Genomic DNA, 20,051 nt, shown 5'->3' with positions numbered 1-20,051 from the left:
CTCCTCTTCTGTTGTTAAACTTGCAAGTCTGCCTGAGACTCATGCTCAGTGCATGCGTCAAGAGAAAGGTCAAGTCCCAGACACCTCACTACAAGGGGCTCCAGGACACCATAGTCCCCTAACACCCTCTGACTCATTTCCTGGAGGGCTCTAAAAGACTGACTGTGCACATGTGAACAACACAGCACAAATGACACAAGAAAAATCTATTTTATATGGGAGGCATACACCAGGTAAACTATAAAAGGAAGTGAACTGGTACTCAGCATGTTCTCTCTCTCTCTGTTGATCCCAGATCTAGACCATTTACAGTGGCAGGACCAACGCAGGATCCCAGCAACCATACTCTACCACTTACTCAGCACCTGAAGTTTACTGTGAGAGCTAGTTTTAAAGTTTGTTGTAGAAGTTGGAGAGCTTGCTAGCCAACACTTCTACATCTAAACAGTGAGCTTATTGCTGGAGCTCAGGCTACTGTATAAACTGGTAAGAGCTCCATGATGTGGACTTTGTTCAGACTGACAAGAATTTACATCACACCCACTTCCAGGCTGTGACTGTCTGTTGGAGGGACAGGACAGCAGAGCACATGTAATCCAGGAGGTTCATTGATGACAACCTCCCTCCCCAGCTGATAAAGGAGCCAAAGAGGAGAGGTGCTGGGCTGGACCTTGTTCTCAGCAACAAGGAGCTCATGGGGAATGTGAAGCCCAAGCACAGCCTGGGCTGCAATGACCATGAAAGAACAGAGATTGGGATCCTTGGGGCAATGAGGAGAGTGAAAAGCAAGATGACTATGCCAGCTTTCAGGAGAGCTGACTTTGGCCTCTTGGAGGATCTCCTTGGTAGAGTACCATGGGACAGAGCCCTTAGCGTAGAGGGCTGGATGAGATTCAAGGATTGTCTCCTCAAGGCTCAAGAATAATGCATCCCAACAAACAGGAAATTATACAAGAATGCCTGGATGCCTGTATGGATGAACAAGAAGCCCCTGGACAAACTTAAACACAAACAGGTAGCTTATAGAGCACAGAAACAGAGAAAGGTAGCCTGGGAGTAACAGAGAGAAATTGTCCAAACAGCCAGGGAGATGAAATTGTTGTTGTTACTATTAGTGTAATGAGAGAGACAGAGAGGAGTAAAACCCAAGAGAAACAAATGATGCAAAGCACAATGGTTAAGCACCCACTGTCTGATGCCCAGCCTGTTCCCTTTGCTGACAAGTGCTCCAGGCACACTGCCCAAGTTGCAGAAGGTGAAAGCAGGGAGATGGTTAGGAAGGCTACAGCACTGACAGAAGTAAATCTAGCCAAGAACATCAAGGGTAGCAAAAATCATCTTTAGGTATATTAGCAGTAAAAGCCTAGGGAAAATGTGGCTTCTTTCAGGAGGGATATGGAAGACCTGGTTACCCAGTTTCCATGGAGAAGTCTGAGGTACTCAGTGACTTTTTTGCCTCAGTCTTCACCAGCAAGTGCTCCAGCCACACCACCTGAGCTGCAGAAGGTGATAGCAGGGATTGGGAAAATGAAGAACTGCCCTCTGCAGGAGATGATCAGGTTTGAGAACATCGAAGGAACCTGAAGGTGCACAAGTCCATCAAACTGACAAAAAAGAGCAATAAAAAGTAGATTCATTTAATCATTTGTTCTGCTATCCCTACTTCATCTAAGGTAGAAGTCTTAAACGTCATCCACCTCTCACTCTGCTCCTTCCATCTCACACTCTAGGAGTTGTTTACTAATTTTAGCAAAGAGCTAGTAAATATTCCCAGAGCTTATGCTCACTCAAATGTTTTTAAGATGGACAGTCTTAATCTTGAATTTTAGGTAATGATCAACTGCAAACACACTGAAACAAGATGCTTAAAGATTTTTTTTAATTCATTTATTACCTGTGCACAAGAGAAGTAACTACCAATAGAAACTCAAAAGCTATACAGTATTTTTTTACTTGGTGGTTAAAAGCAATTTAGAGTATCACATGACCATGAAAAAAAGTAATTTCTCCAATTACAAATCTGAATACATGTTAAAATCTCAGTAGAACAAGCCAAATAGCCATAGAAGCAATTCCAGAGCACAAGGCCATGGCTCTTTAATTTGCACAATGACAAAAGTAATTTACAATTAATCTTTGTAAATACTGAGATAATGTTATAATGCAAGTTTCTGTACAGTTAAATGTAAAGAGACAACCAGAACAGTAATTCTAGTATATTTCAACTGAAGTTGCTTAAGCATTTTTTCTCAGATCATTACCAAAGATCCTGGAAGATTCTACACCAAGTCCAAGTCTTACGACTTTTTTTTCCTTGTTTTTTGGGTTTTTTTTTTTGTGTTGAGTTTTGTTGTTGGGGTTTTTTTTTGGTGAGTTTGTTTTTTTGGTGGGGTTTTGTTTTTTTGGTGGGTGTTTTTTGTGGGCTTTTTTGGTGTTTTTTGATTTTTTTGTTGGTTTTTTGGGGCTTTTTGTTTGTTTTTTCATTACTTACAGTTTCATTCTATTGTAATGTGTAAATCTCTAGAAATGAGCTGTTTCTGTTGTAAATATTGTGTTTATACTTTATACAAATTAAAGCAAAATATGGTCGATTACTCAAGTGGTATAAATCTTCCAGCATTTTGCTAGTTAAGGAAAAAAAACATGCCAAAATCACAGTAAGCAGTATTGGTACCCACAGCTTCAATTAATTTGTTTCCTTTTTCATCTGTAATCTACATAAATTACTACTGAAGGATACTGTTTAAGTAGTAAATGAATTGGCCATTTGTAGGTCAGACAAAACTTGTTCATCCAACTGTGAAAGCTGATATTGTTTCAAAAAAAAAATCACAAATAATGCAGAACAAAAGAACTGATGCACTCAAAGTGAAAATTCATTGATTCCCACTGTCTTAAGAAAACTACTACACTCTGCCTTCAAATGCATCAGACTGGTTTTAGTTATACCAAGACAATCCCAAGAGTCAGAATGAAATAAAGCAATCTGAAAGATTTAAGAGCTGTTATCAAAAATAAATTACATTTTTTCAAGTTAAAGAAACACTGCTATGAAGGCTGAGAGCCAAGCAGCCTTTCAATAGCTGCATTGATGTCTCCTCCTGTTGCTATTAGTGCTTGTAAATTTGCTTCACGGTTCAGAAAGCCCATTGCACTCAGCTGTTCCAGTTGTTGCTGAAATCGAACTTCTGGATTTTGTAACTGCTAAGAACAAAATTTCAAGCTATAAAAGCATAATACATATTCAGCAAAATACAGGATTTAAACATAGGTGGCTTCTGCACCACTCTGTCTTTTCTATTTTTCGACTACACCTTTTTTACACTCCAAAAAATATATTCAGACAAATTCAATTAACAATTGAAGAACTTTTTTTTAACACGTCAGCACCTTCAAATTACCTACCCTTATATAACATTCCTGAACTCCAGGAAAAACTGATTGTTTGATAGAGGAGGATTAAAATCAAATTGGGTAAATGTATGTCCAATGAACAGTTTCTCAAAGATATGCATGTAGATATTTTTTTAAAACAAAACAGAGTTCAACCTAGCAATGTGTAACACCAAAGATTATGATGTTGTCGTCAGCAATATTGAACACCGTAAACTTTATTTTTCCTCAACATAAAGATCACTTATTTTGTAACACTCCCAAGTGTTTGTTGACTAAAATTACCAAAATCCTAATTGTTAGAAAGCTATAATCTAAGGCAAACTGTTAGCTGTGCTTTATAAAGGGATCCTGTTTACACCAACCCATGGCAAAATTCTGCATTGTCTCAATGGTATGACCTTCAGAGACATGTTTTTAATCAGAACTATTATAGGAAAATTATATTCTGCAAAGTAACTTTTTTAAATCATTGAGTCAATTTAGATACTATACAAAACTTGTGCACCTACTGCTAATTTTTTTTTTTGTTCTAATTCAGCAGTTTCATACATCAAGAAATAATCACCCGGATTGAAAAATCTGTATACAGTTCCATACCAACAAAACAAAACAGAATGTTGACTCAGAAGGGTTAGATTTGGCAGGATAAGTGAAAACATGTAGAATCTGGTTTGCTACAGTAACACCCACCAACACTTTCTCAGGGTTATATAACAATAGAAAGAAGTCCCTCAGTACAGCAAAGCTGAACTGACTCAGCCCATGGTAAGGGAGGAGATAAAAGCAGGACTGCCCTTTCCACCAGCTGTCTGCCATTACACTGGGTATGAACCATGTGTAAAGGAGGTGTTTAACACAGTGCCCCTGAAAGCTAACAGCATGTCTTCTTTCAAGCCCGTCTTGCTCACCTTTCAACCACCAGCAAAGCTTCTACTTCTGCTTGACTTCTGGAGCTCTCTGGAAACCCTCAATCCCCACTGTGTTAACGAAACTCACTGCAGTCTGGACCCACTGTTAGGGAATGTTAGGATGCTAGGGAAGCCAGACAATAAATTCAGACTCCAAACAGGCAGTGTGGCTGCTCTTAAGGGGACAGAGGCTTAGTTACAGCTAAAGAGTAACAGTCAGCGACACAGGCAAAGAGCACTGAGGTAAGTGTTCAATATGCTTAAGCTCTACTCTTGCCTGAACCCACACTACAGTTGTCAATGAATCTAATCTCAATCTGCCTCAATCTTTAAAGGCATTTCAAAACTCAATGGTATGAAGATGAGTATATAAAAATCAACTGTTCAGAGGACACTTTTGTTCAAATTGGATGTTTTTTCAGTATATCCTTGCACAGCTGCGATAGCACTTTTAAGCCTCCTCTCCTGCCCTTTGATCAGAGGCAGCCAGCAGGCTCTCCCCTCAGCTATCTGCCTCCTTTACAGCAGCTTACAATTAAAAATAAAGTAAAAATATCTAGAATAGAATGATGTACTTTACTTTACCTGAGCATTTGCACCAGCAAGTGCCTGCAACATCTGGTGGACAAACTGCTGGTGACCAGGTTCAGCAGTTCCTGAAGCTGGACTTGTATTTTCAGTGGAAACAGAATTAGGTATAGTGGATGCTGTAGGAGCTCCACTGCTTCCCACTCCACCCAAACCCGGATTAAATCTATAAAAATTACAGAAAAACAAATACACCACTTGAATAAAAAAATATTAGTTAGTCTCTTCTCATTCTTAGTAGGTACAAACTCTGTAAAAGATGGGATGACAATTTAAATAAAGTATTGAGACAAAGACCAGCATTATCACTATTAAGAATTGCACAGCAGACAAAAATGCAACAGAGTCTAAAACAAATTTAAACTGAAAAATGCAGGAGAACGAACCTTTAATAAAGACTTCATAGATGTGTGCATCTAAAAGGAATGAACAACACAAGGGAAGACTTCCTTCTAAATTTGTAAGATCAGTTCTTACCCTGGTATAAGCCCCGGTGCTTCTGTTGCTAATGTCTGTAAGCCCTGCTGAATCTGTAGCAGAGCCTGCATTGCTCTGGGGTTTGACATAGCTGATAATGTGTCAGGATTCTGCATCTAAGGAAAAGAGAGAAACTCTTAATTACATGTAGATGTTCCAAGGTAATTTTTATTGCTAGATGCCTTATAGAATCTGACATAATTTCAGAACTTGGCTTTCAATTTTGTAGTTGAATATTTACAGGAAAACCTTCAGTTATTTTTCTGCCGTGAAAAAACTTTCATAGAAGGTGATCAATGAAATCTCCAGATGCAGGAAAAGCCTTTCAAATGGGAATTATACAAGAAGAAGTATTTTTCATTACAGATCTCAATCTTTCAAGTCCACAGGACTGTATTAGTACATTATTCTAGAATTAGTCTCCTGTATCATACTACTGGTAAGCAACAATGCTGAACATGATGTAACTTGACTAATAGATACCTAACAAAAAGTAGTAAGTTTCACTTTCCAAGATAATTTCAGATCACAATTTGATTGTGACCATTTGTACATATCTTATCTGTAGTGTCCTCACAGCCTGAAATGTAAACAAATACACTGCAAAATATACCAGCAAGCAAATGTATAATATTCAAGGGCTCTCAGTCTACTTCAGTTACAAATTGGCTTTTGCATTCACAAATTATTTAGAAGGCAAATCCTTTTAATTTCTGAAATGAAACATCTAAATTTTAGATATATTTTAGATATAAAGTCTAACTTTATATCATTATTTTAGATATAAAGTCAAAACTAGTGGCTCATGCTCACCTTTGCGTACAGATGCAACAGGTAAGTGAAAAGTAATGTTTCAATTACAGGTAACACTGTTTTGGTAGTCAGACCTACTTCAAATAGCAGATAGGCTAACTAATCTTAGCAGCTTTCCCCTGGCAACAAGATCAGATTACTTTTGCTGAAAAGCCACATTTGATTCATGTAGAAATCACAGATTAAGGTGAAACTTCCTCTGGTGCAGAGCAGAACTGCAGAATAGGACATGAAGAACTCTGATCTGGAGTATGGGTGCCTAAAGAGACTTCAGAACAGCAAGTTAATATTCTCCATTCATCTCTTGGACTTTTATCTTTGTGATAGCTGTAAGTCAAAGAATAACTAAAGGTATAGATGGAAAAGTTAACTCAAATTTTAAAGAGGTAAACATTTTGGATTCTCCAAAGAAAGCTGCTGCAATGACTTCATGAAAATATTTAAATCATGACTTACTGTCTGATATTTGAAGCTGTCTTACAGAAATGGTGGCCCAACAATTTTTAGAGCACTTAGGTGGCCTGGAGCTCATCTCTATTAATGTTATTAATTCCAGTAGCAGCAATTCTTCCCTAGTTCTGCTGGGCAATTGCCCTTCGTTGCAAATGATGCCTTTCATTATGCAGATTCCATGGTTTCTGTCTCCCAACCCCATAATATAAGCACCAGTAGATAAGCAAGAAAACACAAATTGAAGTATTACCAACATTCTGAGAACAACCAGATATTTCTCCACTTTACCCCACCAGCTAATGCTATTAATTACCTAATTTTAGACAGTGAATACAACAGAGAACTAGGTGGTTATAACAGAAGGAGCTACCCAAAGGAAACAGAAATGATTCCTACTGTGCCTTTCTTAATTACCAATTATTCATAGATTTCAAAACATAAATGTAGTACTAGCTCCTCAGATACTACTGAGTAATTACAAAGCAGCGGCAATATGAAAACCACAGCTATTCATGTGCCTCCAATAGTATAAACAGTATCTTCTGAACACTGAACTTGCTACTATAATTCATGCATGTGCTCATTATTTTACTCATAAAACCTCCTGTGTGCAGTCAGATCTTGTCAATGCACATTTACACTGATTTGCAAGGTCTGCCTGATGACAGAACTCGTGCAGTGGATTAGGTTTTCAATTCCAAAAAAAAAATCTTGCTTGCTGTATTTTGGGAACACAGTACCACTACATACTGTGGCAACCACTACCAAGCAGATACCTAGGCTGCAAACACAGCGCTGGTATGAGGGGAAGACAGTGGTAGAAAAGCTTCAGAACCCACTTCTTTTAAATTAGCTAATGACTTGGCTCTTTTAAGGCATGCTGTAGGACCTCTTTTCCAAATATTTAAGGCAAGTTTGAAGAGGCATGAGAAAAGCATAGTGAAACTTTGACTAGTACATGGGTAAAGTACTATTCTTTTTAATTTTTGAAACAAATCTTGTCACAAACAGGCGTTTTCTGGCTGGTGTGCAGTAAGAACATTTATTCCTTCTGAGCAAAGATGCAAAAATAAATCTTAGTGGTTGTACTAGCTGTAGACAATAGTCAGGTTTAACTTTTGAAAGGGATGGAGACATTAAGCAAGAATATTATCAAGGGAAAATCTAACTTAATATCTAAAGCTAATGAGAATATATTACAGAATCTAGCTATTAGCCAAATCAAAGACATGCACCTGTTTACTAAAAATATTGCTCATTGACATGAAGACCTTTATTAAGAGCTAGTATCTCATCTTACTTGCTGAAGAAAAGTTGGAAGCTGTTGTCTCATTTGTTCCTGAAGTTGAGGATTTCCAACAAATAAAGGATTATTCAACATCATCTAGAGGACAAAAATATTTAACTTCAAAGATCAAGCAGTAAAAGCCACTGGAGGTTTTAAAACAATTACTTATATTACAGCAATAGTCTATGAAAATTACCTCACAGATTAATAATAATCTACTCCTTTGGCTAAAACTTTTCGGGGGTATTTGTTTTGCTTTTGCTTTGTTGGGGTTTTTTATCTTGTAAGTGAACGAATTTCCAGATACAAATGAGGTAGTTTTTCCAAGTATTACAAGAAGATCTTCTTCTGTTCAGCTTCCACTAGTAATCTAAGTAATAGCTTTGTTGTAAATATCATGTGAAGTCAAGGATATTTCCAAGTGAGTATTTAACACAGAAAAGATAGTATTTTTTCAATCTCAGTTCAGAATCTGACTTTTAGTATTACCACTTTAAATAAAATTTGAAAGCGGTTCTACAACACTATCCATGAAACAGCATCTATATTTCTACAGTGAGCACAGGTCACAAAAGAGAAGTTAAAACCAGAGTAATGTCGAGATACAGCACCAAGTCCCCTCCCTTCACTTCTCCCAAACTAGTGGGAGTATTTATTTACTGTTAGCTCTACCTTAATTTATAGGCAAAGCATTTGTTTTGTAAAACTGTTTCTTATGCTGGATCACAAGTTTAGGGCTGTACAAAAGATACACAACCTTATAAGTCATTTTAGAAGCATGTCAGGTATGATAACCAACTACAAACTGAAGAAACTAACAGCAACAAATTGTTAAATGTAAGCAGGTAATAATTTCAGTAAATTAGGAATTAACATTATAAACTGGCTCATTCACCGCAGGCAATTGTTGAGCTTTGGGTTTTGTCTTTTTTTTACTTTAATACACAAAATATATTACTATACCAAATGCAATTTACCTGTACTGCCAGATCAGGATTCTGGCTTAATGACTGCATCATACTTCTCATGTAGGGTGCTGACAACATATTCTGCATAAGTTGTGGGTTTTCTGTTATCTGCTGTAGTAAGCTTTGCATTCCTGGTGTGTTGAACATACCAGCTTAAAGAAAAGTTAAAGGGCATTATAGTAAACATCCAGACTACCATCAGAGAAAGTAGACTATCTAAACCCAGTATATAACCACTTGATTTGCATGAGTTTAAGACCCTGAAATATACCTCAATGTGGTTCTGCTTACACAGACACATCTACCCTAGAAGACATTGTATCCAACAAACACTCCCATTAAGCATGACATTATTAGCTGTTTTCACATTTGCCTTAAAACAGAAAAAATACTACAATTCATCTAGAGATCCCATACCTTTGTTAATTTAAGGCAGTATGCAAGCATTATTTTCACTCAGATTATTTTTCCTATTTCTTTGTTTTTCATATTTTTCTACAGAGAACTTTGATAATAGTAAAATGTTCTACAAAAGTAAATGCAATAAAAACTGAATCCAAAACCTCTCTTCCTAATGGAAGAATCATTTCAGTAAGTTTCCGAGTTTGTGCAAATATATACAGTTGCAGTAACAAACACACCTCCTAGGCCAGGTCCCAAATTCGGTCCAGTTGAGCTCTGTCCCGTAGTGCCAGAAGAGCTATTTTCAGCATTACTGCTGCCACTACTCTCACCACTAGTGCTGGTATTTGTCGTGGAAGTCTGTGAGCTGGACTGAGGAGCCCAGGGATTTGGCAGAGGATCTCTATTTTCTGTACGAGACGGTTGATTGTCCCCTCCAGCTGACGTATTGCTTACTAAAGAAGCAAATGGGTTACCTCCAAACTACACAAAGAAGAAAGGAAACATGTATCATCTATAAATTTCTAAATGATACATGAAAATAAATGTTTATGACTCTTTATCAGTTATACTCACCATTCTACAGTAATTAAATGTAAATATTGTGAAAACGCACCAACGCTGTGAGATACTAGGACTGCCAAAAAATTAAATCACATTTCTTTTTGAAAAGTGTTGCTAATACATTGTATTTTTATCAGTAAGACTGTCTTCCATATTGGCTTCTAAGTCTGAAGTCTTTTATTCTTCCACCTTCAGTTAAATGTTACTAAACACACACTTAAAAGGATTTTACTGGACCCCCACATTTTAAGACAAAGAATTACAGGAATTTAAAATTAAGAAGTAAAGAACTTTATTAACTTTAAAATAGCTTCTCAATCACACAAAGTGATAGCTGTATTTCTTCAGGCTCAGAAGAACACATGATTTTTAAAGCTTTTTCCTCTCAAGAGTAAAAGCCTGCACAGCAACTTCAAGTTTCAAGAAGTGTTTTGTTAAGTAAACATTTGGAAATTTACAGTACCTAAATGGTTTTATTTAAAAAAATAAATATTTACTTTCCATGTAATTTGTAATCTCTTCTCACCTGTTCCTGTGCTGCATTCAATATTGGCTCCTGAATATCTGTGTACATACGGCGCAAGGCATTGTATCCCCCTGGTATACTTTCAAGGTTGCTCAAGGCTCGGTCCTGGTTTCGCATCATTTCCTGCATCATTGCAGGGTTTCTAGCAAGTTCTAGTGTCTAGAGAAGTGGAACGTTTAATCTGTATTAATAAGAAATCCATTCTAAAGTGAAAACGTCAGCATTTGGCAATAACTCAGTCATCCCTGTCTAACCCAGTTTAAAATTACGATTACAGCTGAATCAACCGGCCAGCTTAGTGTGAGTCAGCACAATTCGGTATTTAGACAGCATTCTACCACAACTGATTGGTTCAGGAAAACTGGCTAAACATAAGAAAATCTCTGAATGAGCTATTATTTTCATTCTCCATCTTTTCCACACAATATACGCTTACCACTTCTAACATCACTACAGCAGGCAGCCTATAATATGAAATTTAAAATAAATACATACAAATTCAAAAGCATCTATTTATCTCTTTGGGTTTTGATACATTTTGCCACACAACATATCTTATTTATCTTCTAATTTTAAAAGCATTTAGAAGTACCCACAGTGAGACACAATGAAAATATGTAGTATTTTGGAGAATTACTTCTTATGGTAAAATTACTGGCTGGACAACAGGTTTCAAGGACTGACAGGAATACCCAATTCTAGTCTCAGAAGACATGACTACACAGTATTCAATGACTTTCAAAACTGTGCTGCAGATTTGCTGAATTACCAATCTATTTTGGATATTAACAACTAGAAATGTAAACACTAGTTGTCTATAGCAACCTTTTATGGATTTTAAATAAAACTAAATACTTCAAGAATGTTTACATACTCCACTAAGCATGTCCAATTCCTGCTCTACTGTTTACAGGTACAGCAGAATCAAAAGTCATGAACTAATAGATCTTTCTACATACCTGTCTCATTATATCTGGATTATTCAGCATGTGACTGATTTCTGGATTTCTCTGTATCAGTTGCTGCATTTGAGGATTAGCCATAATTAACTGCCTCATCAGGTCAGGATTTGAAAGCATGCTCTGAACAAATGGATTTTCCATTATCTGCACCATCATTTCCGGGTTGGACATAAGTTGCCGTTGCATTTGACTTTGCAACTCTGAAAAGTTTGAAGTATTTAAGCCCAGGCTACTCAGGCCTGCTAAACCTCCAAGGCCACCTTTAAGAGGATGAAAAATATAGTTGAGTATACTTCCAATCACATCTAGATTCTAAATACAAAATACTTGAACATATCACATATTTCAAAATAACAAAAATGAATGGAAAGTCCCATCTTTGCAAGGCTGTTACGGAGTTACCCACTAAGATAACTCCTCAAGTTATGTGTCTTAAATAACAAGACACATAACTAAAAATCCAACAAACTTTGTTCTCAAACAAAATTTGTTACAATTCTAACAACTTTTCTTCTCATTTTTCAAAGACAAGATACAAGAGATGTTTGAGTTTTAGGGCTTTAAGTCCATGTCCCACTCCCTCCAACAACACTTAACAATTGCATTTGTAATAATCGTTTATCTAATTTTAGACTATAACCAAGAGAGAACTCCCAATACAAGTTATATTCCCTATTCTAATTAAAAGCAGAGTTCCTCTTGGTAGTAATTCACCAAGAGTTAATTATGTTTTGAATTCTTGCACTTGCCAAATTGAAATAAAAAATTTCAGAAAATACTAGACAGACCAAAGAGCCATTAAACCAAAGAGATACCTGCTTACTGTGATCGGCCTTTCCAATTCTACCTCTTCCCCACTCCCAAATGCAAAAGAAAGATGAAAAATAATGAAACAAAACCCCATTGCAATTATGGAAATACGTTATTATTTTAAAGTCCATAAACTGCAGCCTCTTCACTCATAATACTATCAGACCTGAAACCTGAGAAATACTTAATTGTAAGATTAGCAGCAATTTTGTTGCTTTTACTGCATATCTTGACTTTATGTTACAGGTCCAACTTCTATGATTCATCCACATTCAGGTAACAGGATTTGAGATGCACTTTTAAGAAGCAAAAGGACACTGGAAGGAATCTCACTACTCATAGTCCCAAAATATAACAACAGTAGCACCTTACCACTAAAGGTGAAACAGTACAAATCTGAAGTTTGTGGTGAAACACTGGCACAGTTTATCCAGGGAGGTGATGGATACCCCATCTCTGGAAGCATTCAAGGTCAAGTCGGACAGGGCTCTGAGCAACCTAATCTAAAGATGCTCCAGTTAACTGCAGAGAGGTCGGACTAGATCACCTTTAAAGTTATCCTTTCCAACCTGAACTACTCTGTGATTCTACATAAAACTATTGAAATAACTTTTCTCTGGCAACTGACTGATCAGAAACCTTCAACAACCAATTCAATACATATCGGTAATCAGGTTTTTGGCTGGTCTGTTTGTTTGCGTTTTGTTTTTAAAGTTCTGTCTACATCGTAATGAAGCTTTGGGGACAATTACCTGAATCCAAGAGAAGATACCCACCATGCTACCTAACAAATATTCTTACCCAAGCCAAAAGGGTTACTATTTGTTGAAGTTGGTGTTGAGGTACTACTGCTTGATGTTGATGTGGTAGCAGTACTCCCAGCGGTGTTAGCCTGTTGAGCTGGGTGGTCTTGTGATCTAAAAAAGCAATTTTACAACTTTATAGAGAGTAACAAGTTATTTTAAGTAGTGCCACTAAATGTAGGAATAGTATTATACTTGAAAATGTTAAATTACATTTTGATTCTTGGTCAAAACGCAGTTATCTCCAGATGGCTTCCTTTGATAAATTCTTCTCAGACTCCTGTAGTATCATCAGTTTTTCAGAACAGTAGTTTCAAATATTAAAAAAGAGATGGGTACCACTGCAGCCATTACTACCTCCTCATCCCACTCTGCCAATGAATTGTTTCCTCTGTCCTCACCTTGTTTTGAAGATCCATGCCTATTTCACTGTACTCACATACTACTGATAACATGCCCCCACCCTGAAGAAATAAAGCCTAACAAATTTAATACAGAATTTATTTTGTGCCGCATCTCTAATAGGATGCCTTACTGAATGTGAAATTCAGTTAATGTCACATTTTATTAGAAGACAAGTATCAGACTCTTAATAACCTTTAAGACTTCAAGAAAAGGCTGAAAATGTAATCACATGAAGCTAAAGCCACCATAATTTAGCACAGACACTAACGGGTGCTCAGGTTATATACTCCCCATACTCTTCTATTGCAGGCAGAAATACAGATGTTACCACACAGTAAAAGAGAACATGGAACTGAGCTTGAATAAAGCTAACTTGCCCTCTGTTCTAAAGAAAAGAGACTACTTTGAAATCCAAATAAATTCTCCACTCTTGTGCAATAACCAATCTCATAAATGCCTGTATTTGCATTACCACAGAATAAAATAACTTGTAAAATTGTGAATTCAGACTTCACAAAAAGATCTGAGAAATTTGACGGTATGCAAGACTTCATACTTCAGTCCACCTTGGAGGACCTTTCTCCTGTAACAAAACTCTGCGCTTGCTCCACTCAAACAAACATCAGAAAAAAACCAAACAAACCATACAAAAAGACAATCAGAAAGATGCCTTAAATGCAGAGACTTTCCTGAGGTTTCTTTGACTTCATTAACAGCAACTGCAAACTTTGAACACAAAATGGCTATCATTAGCCAAGCAGCTGTAACTTGAATGAAGAAGATTATAGACTGTATACTGATCATGACTCTCCCACTAGACATATCTGGTTTTCTTTCATCTAGGAAACACTCACATCTTTCCTCCACAAGTAAAAGAACAATAATAAGCATAAAATCCTCTTTGTATTTTAAACTGAGAAACTATTTTGAGAAGCAACTATGCTGCTTCATGCAATACACATGAAAGGTTCTCAAAAGTGTGACAAAAAAGTAGATGACACTGAAACTTGCAGCTCAATAGTGCTCCCACGGAAAGTGGGGCATATTCTCTTAAGATAATGGTTCGTATGAGTCTCAAGCCGGTTAGCCTCCAGTTTTTTAGTGATATTCCTGTTAAGTTCACATCATCTTTCACGCCCATTTTGCCATTATGTTTCCTCCCAGCACTTGTGAACAAATGATACATGTTGACCTACAACTCTATTCAGAAACTCTATCTATCTTCACTGCCTGTTGCTAAGACTGCTACTCTGACATTGTAGAAGATAGGTTACAAGATTTCACTGAAAGTCCGTATGATTCTGGAAAATGTAGCACAGTAAAAAAAAGGATTCTTTTCTTTTCTTTTCAACAAGAATTGGTTGAGATGTATGAGGATTCCTATTTTGAAGTTACACGTGTCATATAGCTTAGAAGGAAAAAGATCATCTTCAGATCGAGTCTTGGAAAAAAACTTTTACTTATTCAGATACAGAGCACCAACAGTAACAGCAACATTCAACAGAAAAGTAAATGGCACAGTGTGAAGTAGTTGGGAACAAATCAATCTTGATACTCATGGCCAAAAATCAGCACTTTCCAGGCCACAGTGGCAGAGTCTAAATCTTGTCTTTTGGGACAAGCATAAAATATAGATATTTTAGCAAGGATACTACTGAGATATTTCAGGACAATGCTATACATTCTCAGGGGTGGTTTTCATTGTGCAGGCAATTCTCTCTAGCAGGTTTTAGCATGTTTTTAGTTTATTCAAGCAAAGCTAGTAGGTGAAAACTTTAATGCCTCATTTGAAGACAGCACAGGTACATACAAAGGATCTGTAGGTTTTTGTTCATACTTCATTTTCCCACACATAATTAAAACATTCTGCAGATAATAGAAATACACTCCTCTAAAATGATTCAAAAAAAGCAGCCAAGAGTGAAACCATGGAGTGCAATGCTGATAAGAGAGATCCAGGGTCAACCAAAAGTTCTCCAGAAGCCACAAATGTGGCATTTGTATCCCTGGGGGTTCCTTTGCCCAGAGGCAAAGTGCAAGAAGGTCCAAAAGACTAGCAGTGGTATTTCAGTATGTATAGCTATAGCTATAAACCCTCTGAAGACTGCAAGTCAAAGGGTTCCTGCCAACACTACTCATGGAGCCTCCCTGCCACAATCAAGATGGCCGGCAAAAAAAAGCAGCAAAAAAATTGCAACAGCAGAAAAATTGTTCAGATGCACAAGGCACAGAATTGCAGCATTACATAATTACTGCATTCAAGACTGGCATGGCTTGTATCAGCCTAAATTTCAGGTGGAGAAGGCACAGGGCAGGAAAGGCAGACCACTGACAGTACAAACAAGTATTTTAACTCCAGGATAGAGAACATAATCCTTCCAAGGCATGAATATGGAACTGAAGACATCAGTTTCAAACAGTACCTACAATTAATGCTAATGCTACTAATTTCATCAAGAATTTATATTTAATGCTGATGTTACTAGTCAGCCTTTGTGCCTTGGTAAGGCCTTGAAAGGGAAAGCCTACTTATGCTCTCCCCTATATTTCACTCTTTCCTTCAACATCTTACATTTTCACATTAGACATTTCACATTCCTCACCACAAATAGCAAAGACCTAAGCAGAACAGAAGCAAAACCACTTTCAGTCTAGAGTAATGAACATGTTATCGACTAATAACAAACTGCATTTGAGGGGCCTATTACTCTACTTGTTGAAAGGATTTTTATGCACTTCATAAGAAGTGCAGATGACATAGCTCAACTGATACAACTTTCTAACCATCATTCCAATACTGCTTCACAAAAAAACCAAAAAAACAAACAACAACAACAAAACAAAACAAAGAAAAAAAAAACAAAAAAACAAACCCCCCCCAAAAAAATACAAACCAACCCAAAAAACCTCCCTTAAAATCAAGTCTGTCTAGACGGATAAATTCATTGCAGTAAAGCAATTCTCAAAAATTTTCTTGCCTTGTTTTACCAAAACAGCAAGTCTTTTCTCACTGTGTTGGTAAAACAAGGAAAGAAAATTCACTGCAGAGAAAAAGAAGAAACAAAACATTCACTGCAAGTTTTCATTTGTGAAAAGAAAATCTGTAAAAAATATATTTTTGGAAGCAAGAGATGATATCTAACAACCGTGAAGCCAAAACACAGCCAGAACTAGAAAAAAAGTGAAATAACAAAAAAAAAAGCAGAAGAAAACATAAACGTAATTAAAATACAAGATAAATTAAAAGAACACTATAATTTCATAATTTTACTGTCATCTGGCACCAGCTGTAACTAAGGAGCTGATGAAGGTGATTTAATCAAATCTAATTTTGCCCAACAGACAGCTATTAATAATGTAGAGTACTTTTACTTCCCTAGAGGTAAACAGAAGATCACTTGTCATTAAGGTTACCTGTTTTGTGTTTTGATAACCAGGTGAACAGTGAGTCCATCATGAATTCCATGCTGAGTCAAAGTATCTTGATCTTTTAAAATTTTTCCAGCAAATATCAACACAAGCTGATCAGTATGGGACTTGAAACGCTTAGAGATTTCTTCCTTGAACTAAACAAAAAATTATTATTATAAATTTATGTAATTAAATACTGAACTGTAATTAAAAAAAAATTAAGAACAATCCATTTTTTACATTTGCTGTATTACCTCACTTATAGTTCTGTATACAGAAGTACATAGAGAAATACATTCTGTATTTCACAAACTAGAAATACTTCCATTTACTCAACTCTTTTTGTCCATAGGAAGATGGGAGATATTACTTTGTCATACAGAGAAGGAAATCAGAAGAATTTCACATCTATATCACTAGTTACATAAGTCATGACAACAAAAATCTGATTTCTCTTAAAGACTACTGTGACTTCAATCAGGCATGCATCCATGACACAAATACATACTAGTGTATATAGTACTTAAACACACCTGTATATATACTCATGGTAAAGTATGCATATAATTATATACTAGCAAGTACACACATACAAATGTGCACAGCACTGAAACCACCCATTCCTAAAGGACTGATGATGCCATGCCACAAAGAGAATAAATCTGTCTAGACTTTTGCTGGTACCAAGTATTTTTTCGTTGTAGATGTATTTTTGCTGCCTTCCATCCGTGTGTCAAAACTAGCATTCCTTTCCACACTGGCAAAAGTTATACCTTAGGTAGCTCTATTTTTTCACTCAATACACAACTGCTACATAAAATGCAGTTGCAGCCCAGGCCACAGCAAATAACCACATTTTTCATTTCACTAGGAAATCATTCCCTAATTAAAACAACTAAACGTGGAAGTCCACTCCACACCTTCTTAATCAATAATAACCAAGTTATGCTTTGAATGACTTCTAATTGAAATTTATTATTTTCTGGAAAAATGTCCCCATTGAAAGCAAAATATTAATAAAACTTAAAAAGAGAGATGTACAAAAAAAATTGTAAGGAATGACTTGCTTTTAAGAATGACAGATAAACTTATTTAACAAGACTAGTCAGCAGATTAAGTATTTTTAAAACAATTCCAGGTAGTTAGAAAGTCTTTCAGAAGTTCACTGTGTTTAAAATTTTTTAATTAAGTTAACCATAATACTTTAAAAAGCATCCCAAACATCCTACAGAATTCTCACTCCATATAGGAGAAAAGAATATTAATCTTGCAACTAGTCATTAGTAATAATTTTATATTAGGCAGGACTAAATAGTACAATTCCAACGCATTATGCTTTGACGGTGAGTCTCTAATTAAAAGGTTTTATAGCACAGGAAGAGAAAAATAAACAGAGTTTAAAAAAAGAGACAGTGCAAGAGACAATAGTGACTAAATCTATATGTTTGTGTGGGAGGTAAAAGTATACTCACATAGAGTCAATTTTGGTTGTTGCAGAAATAACTCATAAGTCAGCCTTTACATTGGCAATATTTAGACCTGCAAGCATTCTAGAAAGCCACGCAGTCCATTCCTTCCCCAAGTGGGTTACTTAGTATTTCTCTCAAACTTATCTAGTCTGTTCTCTGAGGTCTGCAGCAATTTTTTTCCAAGAAACCTGTTTCAGTGTTTCACTACCTTATGTCTTCATTGTCCTTCCCACAATGGACAACACAAACAGACTGCTGTTCTCCTTTGAATGAGGAATTGCAGTAAGGTTGATCTTTCCTTGGAGGTTCTTTTCTAATCTGATCATTCCCACCCCCTTTGGATTTTCAAAGCCAATTACTCTCTTCTGTAAGTGTAGGGATCAATACTGGCCAAAATATTTCACACCAGCTTCTCTACGCTTAATGGAAGATAAACCCACACCCTACAAGCTTTATTCCAATTTGTAAGAAAAAGTGAAAAATCCATGTGGGAAAACATTCATGCAAGAGTACTAACCCATTTAATAGCTATAAACTCTATAGATATTTTGTTCAGGGATTTTGTAGAACCCCAGAAGGGGCTAATGTGTGCACCTCAAATACCGATACCTCGATGGCTGCGGAGTCAACCAATGAGTGCTGGTAATAAGACAAAAGAATTTTTGGTAATAACCAAGAATTTTTGGTAATAACATGCTGTGGGAAAGAACATGTTGTAGCTGGTGAAGGTGGCCATACAGAAGTGGAACAGCACTTTTCCAGGACAAACATCCTTGCTGTAACTCCTGGAGATGAACGCAACACAGAACAGTGCAAGAACAGGAATGCAACTGAGAAACAGGCATGGACTATAGGGAGGGATCAAAACCACCCAAGACTCCCAAAGCCCTCTGACCCATTTCCAGAAAGGTCTGAAAGAACAGACCGTGCATGATAACTAATTGGCATAGAAATTCAGAAAGTTATCTCCAAGTCCGGGAATGCCTATCTATAAAAAGGTATCCTTACAAAACCCAGTCATATGTGCACCCCCAGGACTCTGAACTCCTCATTAGCTGGATCTATGTTGGAGCCAGGACTGGTGAGCTCTTTTTATCTCTTCTTTTCTTGTTTCCTTTCTTTCTTTCCTCCTCTCTTCCTTTTCATCTCACCCCTCTATACAAAACCCACTGCCATGTGCTTATGTAGTAAGTCTGGGACTTAGCAATACCAATTTCCATTGTGTGTAATCTGCAAATAAAACTTTCTAAGATTTTGTGGACCCTCTGACTTTTGTCACTCTTTTCTGTGATGTCTCACCCTTAAGTGGGAGGAAGCGCTGACAAATCTTAAATGCCCACTTCCACCTTAAGGAAAACACACCTTCTTACACCTTCTTCTCCTGAGCAACTGTTCAGGCAGTCGCTTCCTATTCCATATTCTTCTACTTAATTACCCATACTATACGTTCCAAAGTAACACAAAACCAGCAGAAATACTTATAATTTGGGACAAAGCTAATGTGTCAGAATAAAGGACAACCATACTGTGACAAATCAAAGACTGTCATTTACCTAAACGCACTATCATATTTTCCACAATATCCTGTGACAGTGAGATCCACAACTTAATACTCATCAGAAGGCTGACATTGTAGTATAAATAATATTCACAGAATCACAGAATATCTCTCAAGTTATAATGGAACCATAAGGATCGAGTTCAATTCTCTACTCTTTGCAGGACCACCTGAAACTAAACCGTATGACTGAGAGCATTGTCCTTGAACTCTAACAGGCTTCCTGCCATGACCATTTCCCAAAGAAGTC

The 20,051-nt window shown here is 36.7% G+C and overlaps 1 protein-coding gene across 6 annotated transcripts in view; it reads right to left on the bottom strand.

The window, feature by feature from the left end:
- The window catches only part of UBQLN1 (ubiquilin 1), a 37,485-nt gene that overhangs the window by 7,496 nt on the left and 9,938 nt on the right, over nt 1-20,051 (bottom strand). Inside the window, exons 1-11 of one of the 6 annotated variants that reach the window (XM_085042938.1) lie at nt 18,853-19,029; nt 16,778-16,929; nt 12,957-13,072; nt 11,343-11,605; nt 10,384-10,542; nt 9,533-9,776; nt 8,901-9,043; nt 7,936-8,019; nt 5,370-5,485; nt 4,890-5,058; nt 1,921-3,223 (exon numbers count right to left, since the gene is read on the bottom strand). In XM_085042938.1, the coding sequence (XP_084899064.1) occupies nt 3,131-3,223; nt 4,890-5,058; nt 5,370-5,485; nt 7,936-8,019; nt 8,901-9,043; nt 9,533-9,776; nt 10,384-10,542; nt 11,343-11,605; nt 12,957-13,072; nt 16,778-16,929; nt 18,853-19,014 (1,701 nt within the window). In that variant the 5' untranslated portion in view covers nt 19,015-19,029 and the 3' untranslated portion in view covers nt 1,921-3,130. Of the gene's footprint in view, nt 1-1,920; nt 3,224-4,889; nt 5,059-5,369; nt 5,486-7,935; nt 8,020-8,900; nt 9,044-9,532; nt 9,777-10,383; nt 10,543-11,342; nt 11,606-12,956; nt 13,073-16,777; nt 16,930-18,852; nt 19,030-20,051 lie in introns of those variants that run through there. The other 5 variants (XM_085042933.1, XM_085042935.1, XM_085042939.1 and 2 more) reach the window with 5 other exon arrangements.

The sequence above is a fragment of the Lichenostomus cassidix genome, chromosome Z (assembly GCF_008360975.1).
Source record: "Lichenostomus cassidix isolate B80296 chromosome Z, HeHo_3.0, whole genome shotgun sequence".
Classification (NCBI taxonomy): domain Eukaryota; kingdom Metazoa; phylum Chordata; class Aves; order Passeriformes; family Meliphagidae; genus Lichenostomus; species Lichenostomus cassidix.
The sequence above is the reverse complement of the archived record's forward strand: the minus strand, read 5'-3'. Positions and strand labels throughout refer to the sequence as shown.